Below are 4,916 nucleotides of genomic sequence, written 5' to 3'. Positions count from 1 at the left end.
CATGCGGTCCAATTTTTCAGCCTTTTTTTTTTTTTTTTTTTTCCCCTCCTCCTCTTCGATCTTTGCTTTGTGTATTCCACTTCGTGTTTCCCGTCTCTCTCTCTCTTCATCACCATCTCCCTCTTTTGTTCGAGTCGCCTTTCGCAGCGCATGGTCTCACCAAAACTCTCCTTTCCTCTCCAGGGTCTCCCTCCGTCTCCAGAAGCGCCTCGCCGCTTCCGTCCTCAAGTGCGGCAAGCGCAAGATCTGGCTCGACCCCAACGAAGTCGTCACCATCTCGAACGCCAACTCGCGCCAGAACGTCCGCAAGCTCGTCAAGGACGGTCTGATTGTCAAGCTCCCCCAGACTGTTCACTCGCGCAGCCGCGCTCGCGAGCACCTCCTGTCCAAGCAGAAGGGTCGCCACATGGGCCACGGTCGCCGCAAGGGTACCCGCGATGCCCGCATGCCCCAGAAGATCATCTGGATCCGCCGCATGCGCGTCCTCCGCCGCCTCCTCCGCAAGTACCGCGAGGGCAAGAAGATCGACAAGCACCTCTACCACGAGCTGTACATGAACGCCAAGGGTAACGTCTTCAAGAACAAGCGTGTCCTCATGGAGTTCATCCACAAGCGCAAGGCTGAGAAGGCCCGCACCAAGATCATCGTCGACCAGGCTGAGGCTCGCCGTGCCCGCACCAAGGCTGCCCGCAACCGTCGCGAGGAGCGTCTTGCCAAGATCCAGGTCGTCCCCGCTGAGGAGTCCAAGACCGAGAAGAAGGCTGAGAAGAAGACCGCCAAGCAGACCGAGAAGGCTGCCCCCGCCAAGGCTGCCCCCGTTGCCGCTGCTGCCCCCGCCGCCGCTGCTCCCGCCAAGAAGGCTGCCCCCAAGAAGAACTAAATTGCATGAATAGCTGGCAACGGCTGTTTTTGTGCCCCATATACCTGGTTTTTCTTTTTCTTTTGGGCCTTCCTTTTTGTTCCCGCGCCCTTTGTGCCGCCCCTCCCTCTTCCCCTCCGTTTCTTTTGTCTTGAATGCTTCAACAAAGGAAGCCGAGGCCGATTTTTCTATTTTGAAATGGTGCATGCTGCCGTTCTGTTTCCGTTTTTTGTCTGTTGTTTTGTCTCTTCCCTGGCTCTATACAAGAGGAGACAGGCTGTTGTCGTCCCTTTCACGGGGGATTGGCTTCAGTCGGGCTTTGGGGAGGCAAAATTTTCGACAAGCAGCATTTTTTCTTTCTGTAGCTGTTTCTGGATGGATTTTGTCCTTTGGCTTTTTTTTTCCTGTTCCGTTGTTGTGTTTGGCTCCTTTTTTGTGGGCTCTGCTGTTCTCTGGCTGTTTCCACAATACAAAAGAACTGTTTCTGTGAACCACGATCTGTTCATGTTATTGCTCCCAAATCCAGAAATTGGAACTTTACAGAAATTGGGGCTGAAATTTTATCGTTATTTTTTGTGTTGGCGCTACCTCCCAACGCTGAGAAGACAAGACAAAGACATACAAACAAGCAGGTAATCCACAGCAAAAGACGAGAAAAAATATTAGAAGGGGGGGGGGGTTAAATGGTCGTTTGGTTTTCGAATCGGATGTTGTGGGCGTTGTTCGTGCATGTGAGATGTTGTTGGTGTGTATGCCAGCTTGAGCTGTACAAAAACCCTTGAGCGTGTGTGTTTAAACACCGTTGGAGCGAACAGTCTGGAAGATTTGGAAGATGGCTGGAAACAAAGCAAAACACAAACGGAAAAAACGTCAGAGAAAGAACGAAAAATGCTTCAACTACGAGCGCGTGCGTGCGTGTGCGTCCTCCGCGAGAACAACACATGCTACAAATAGCAAGGATGGATTCATCGAGCAATCTTACCAGAGCCGCAGACAACAAAGATGAACAGCGCAAGGACGGCGGGGCCGACGGGGTACTTGTCGTCCTGCCTCTACAGACAGACAGGCAGACACCGGCAAACAAACAAACGAACGTCAGTAACAAAGACCCACATCCACAAGCAAGCAGCACTGCTCGACTGTTGATGGTTTTAGCACACTACGCATCAGACTGAGCCACTGGTTTGGTTTCGTGGCTGTTTTGATAGAATGGTTGATATTTGATTTTTTGATTTTTTTTTTTTTTGATTTCCCTTGTGATCTTGTTGTTTTCGATTGCGACGCTTGGCCGTTGTTCGCTGCCAGATTGTACAGCTCTCGACGCACATAGCTTCGATACATGTGAATCCACAGATTGCCCACGCCAGATGTCGATCGTCCTGCACCGTCCTGCACCGTCCAGCAGCAAGCAGAGGAGCAGAATAACGGATCGCAGATTTTTTTTTTTTTTTTTCCTTCTCGCTCTCTTCAGGTTCTTCTGCTTCAGTTCAGCGGATGTGGATTCGTGTGCAAATAAAAGTGCAGAGCTGTGAATGTCGTGTTGTTGTTGTCGTGTCGTACAGTGGTGGGCTTGACGATGCCGCGCTTGTTGACGTTGCCGTGGAAGGCGTCGTTGGACTTCTTCATGCGAGCCGAGCCAGCCATTATTTTGGATTGTGCGAGTTGTTGGATTCAGTGAAGACTGGACCGCCAGCTTAATAAAACAAACAGCTACAAATGACGATCAGAAGACACGGAGCATACAGGATAACTGACTCTGTTGTCGATTATATGCGCTGTTGTTTGGGTCACTTTCTCAGACTTTGAGTTCAATCCATTTTTTTTTTGGTTTTTTTTTTTTCGTGTTCAGAGTGTTTCACTCGCAAAACTCATTCACATCAAACAAACAAACGCAGAAGAAACAACAAGCTCCAAGCTAGCATGGTCGTGTTTGGCGTCTATGTGATCAACAAGGCCGGCGGCCTCATCTATGGCCAGGAGCTGGGAGCAACGCCCAAACTGCGCGCCAACGACCGTCTCACCCTCGCGTCCATGTTCCACTCGTGCGTCTGCGTTGCTTTGTGTGTTGTTTGCGTCGTTCAAGGCTGGGCCCGTGCGAGAGCCCTCGAGCAGAGCAGCAGACTTTTTCAACCACTAACGCTTCATCCTTTCTGCTCTGCGCTGGCTTCAGACTCTATGCCATCACAAGCAACCTCTCGCCACAAGTACAGTCGTCGGGCATCGAAGTCATCGAGACGGACACATTCAAAATCCAGTGCAAGCAGACCCTCACAGGTTAGGATGAATGAAAATTGGACTTGAACCAACCAACCAAAGGGTCGCAACAACCAGCCAAACCAACTCACGCGTCGTTGTTGCATCTCGTGGCTGCCAATAACAGGCACAAAGTTCTTTGTCATGTCGGATCCCGCACACACGGGCTTGGACGCGCTGCTCCGCCGATTGTACGAGCTGTACAGCGACTATGTCTTGAAAAACCCCTTCTACACGCCAGAGATGCCCATCCGGTGCGAGCTCTTTGACATTAATCTTGCACGGCTGATGGAGCAATATGAAAGCGGAAGGGCGCTGACCGCTACGTTCTAGGTTGTGAGATGGATGGGCATTTTGTGTTTTTCTTGTACAAAACGAAAAAGAAGAATTGTTTGTTGCTTTCAGCCCTTGATTATACCAGAACAACAACGACACAAAAGCCCAACCGACACAATGGAGCAACTGAAAAACAAAAACAAGTGTAATAATCGACAAAAGAGAGTAACATAGCATGAAACGACCAAGAAATTTACAAACTAAACTCTAGTGGCCAGAAAGGGAACGCAAACTATCAAATGGTGAACTGCCGTGATGAATGAAAAATCAGCTCGATCAACGACAGCTGAAAACCAAACGGCAGACAAGTGCAAACAAAAGAAAAAGAAAAGAGAAAAAGCGAAAAGCTTAAATGCTGGACTCGGCCTGCAGGTCTTCCATGTCGAGACTAAAGTCTTGCGGGGCAAAGGTCGCTACGGCAATGCCGGACGACAGAACCAGGGACGGGGACGCGCCTCCGGAGGGCGAAGGGGAGTCGTCGGTGAGCGGCGGCGAGTGGAAGCGGTTGGTGTGGCTCAAAGATGCGGGGGACACATCGGCAATGGCGGACAAGCCCAGCTGGCCCGGATTGACGATGGGTTCGAATGCAGACATGGACATGGGCGGCGAGTTGGATGTGCTGCTGGGCAGGCCCGACGGAGCGTCAGCAAGGCCCGCAGCGTGGGCAGCGTGAACTGCTGCTGCAGCGTGCGGTTGCGCAACGGGGGCGTGGATGGAGCGATGTCCGCGCTTCTTGGGCGCACCTTGCGAAGTCTGGGCCAAGGAGTCAATCACGGACGCACAGGTTGTCCAGCCGCGAAGACGAGCGCACTCGGCGGGCGTGTGGCCCTCTGGATCGACCACGTTGGCGAGCGCGCCGTGATGCAGCAGCAAGCGGCATGCTTCAATGTGGCCCTCCAGCGCGGCCAGGTGCAGGACAGTCTTGCCCGTGCTGGTCAGGCCAGTAATGGGCGCATGCGCCGTCAACAGCGCGCGCATGACTGGGACGGCGTTCAGGGCAGAAGCCCAGTGCAGGGCAGTCCAGTTCTTGCGGTCTTGGCTGATCAAGAGCGACTGCGACATGTGACGCTCGAGCAAGTTCAAGGCCAGCTCCGTGCGACCATGGCGGATGGCAACCATCAGCGGCGTCGAGCCTCGGCAGTCGGCAGTGCAGGCCATGGACGTGGCCAGCGAAGGATCGGCTTCAATCAGCGCAAGCGCGACGGCGTCGTTTCCAGCGGCACAGGCCAGGTGCAGTGGCAACTGCCCGGAATAGTCCAGCTGGGTGGGCGAAGCGCCAGCGCGAAGCAGCTCTTGCACCACCAATGCGCACACTTCGGGTGTGCGTTCATGCGGCACATCCGAGCTCGGGGGCGACGCGTGGTGGCAGACGCCTTGCAAGACTGGCGGCGTAGCCGTGCCAGAGTTGCCTCCGCTCGCGGCGCAGACCAGATGCAGCAATGACATGCCCGTTGCCGGGTCGGCCGAG

General features: G+C 53.4%; 4 protein-coding genes across 4 annotated transcripts; 2 read left to right on the top strand and 2 right to left on the bottom strand.

Moving 5' to 3' along the window:
* Position 1: 1 nt before the first annotated feature.
* On the top strand, positions 2-880 carry CAOG_01333 (ribosomal protein rpl19; the record flags this gene model as incomplete). The annotated part of the gene is made up of 2 exons (XM_004349803.2): positions 2-6; positions 184-880. The coding sequence occupies 2 exons, from the start codon at positions 2-4 to the stop codon at positions 878-880; spliced, it is 702 nt and encodes a 233-aa protein (XP_004349853.1).
* Positions 881-1,405: 525 nt separating this feature from the next.
* On the bottom strand, positions 1,406-2,534 carry CAOG_01332 (hypothetical protein). The gene is made up of 3 exons (XM_004349802.2): positions 2,420-2,534; positions 1,842-1,911; positions 1,406-1,695 (listed from the first exon to the last, which is right to left on the bottom strand). Exons 1-3 carry the CDS (start codon positions 2,501-2,503, stop codon positions 1,652-1,654), a joined length of 198 nt encoding a protein of 65 aa, XP_004349852.1. The 5' UTR covers positions 2,504-2,534; the 3' UTR covers positions 1,406-1,651.
* Positions 2,535-2,676: 142 nt separating this feature from the next.
* On the top strand, positions 2,677-3,518 carry CAOG_01331 (synbindin). The gene is made up of 3 exons (XM_004349801.2): positions 2,677-2,901; positions 3,030-3,133; positions 3,240-3,518. The coding sequence occupies exons 1-3, from the start codon at positions 2,780-2,782 to the stop codon at positions 3,443-3,445; spliced, it is 432 nt and encodes a 143-aa protein (XP_004349851.1). The 5' UTR covers positions 2,677-2,779; the 3' UTR covers positions 3,446-3,518.
* Positions 3,519-3,579: 61 nt separating this feature from the next.
* CAOG_01330 (hypothetical protein) lies at positions 3,580-4,916 on the bottom strand. Its single transcript, XM_004349800.2, has one exon. It carries the CDS (start codon positions 4,892-4,894, stop codon positions 3,797-3,799), a length of 1,098 nt encoding a protein of 365 aa, XP_004349850.1. The 5' UTR covers positions 4,895-4,916; the 3' UTR covers positions 3,580-3,796.

The sequence above is a fragment of the Capsaspora owczarzaki genome (assembly GCF_000151315.2).
Source record: "Capsaspora owczarzaki ATCC 30864 unplaced genomic scaffold supercont2.2, whole genome shotgun sequence".
Lineage (NCBI taxonomy): Eukaryota > Filasterea > Ministeriida > Capsasporidae > Capsaspora > Capsaspora owczarzaki.
The sequence above is the reverse complement of the archived record's forward strand: the minus strand, read 5'-3'. Positions and strand labels throughout refer to the sequence as shown.

What these genes read in the sequence shown, in the direction of transcription:
- CAOG_01332 (XM_004349802.2), bottom strand. Translation starts at nt 2,503, where the DNA reads ATGGCTGGCTCGGCTCGCATGAAGAAGTCCAACGACGCCTTCCACGGC. An exon ending in GCATCGTCAAGCCCACCACT is followed by an intron (nt 1,912 to 2,419) that starts GTACGACACGAC and finishes GTCTGTCTGTAG; the next exon opens with AGGCAGGACGACAAGTACCC. An exon ending in CTTTGTTGTCTGCGGCTCTG is followed by an intron (nt 1,696 to 1,841) that starts GTAAGATTGCTC and finishes CTTTGTTTCCAG; the next exon opens with CCATCTTCCAAATCTTCCAG.
- CAOG_01331 (XM_004349801.2), top strand. Translation starts at nt 2,780, where the DNA reads ATGGTCGTGTTTGGCGTCTATGTGATCAACAAGGCCGGCGGCCTCATC. An exon ending in CTCGCGTCCATGTTCCACTC is followed by an intron (nt 2,902 to 3,029) that starts GTGCGTCTGCGT and finishes CGCTGGCTTCAG; the next exon opens with ACTCTATGCCATCACAAGCA. An exon ending in GTGCAAGCAGACCCTCACAG is followed by an intron (nt 3,134 to 3,239) that starts GTTAGGATGAAT and finishes TGCCAATAACAG; the next exon opens with GCACAAAGTTCTTTGTCATG.
- CAOG_01330 (XM_004349800.2), bottom strand. Translation starts at nt 4,894, where the DNA reads ATGTCATTGCTGCATCTGGTCTGCGCCGCGAGCGGAGGCAACTCTGGC.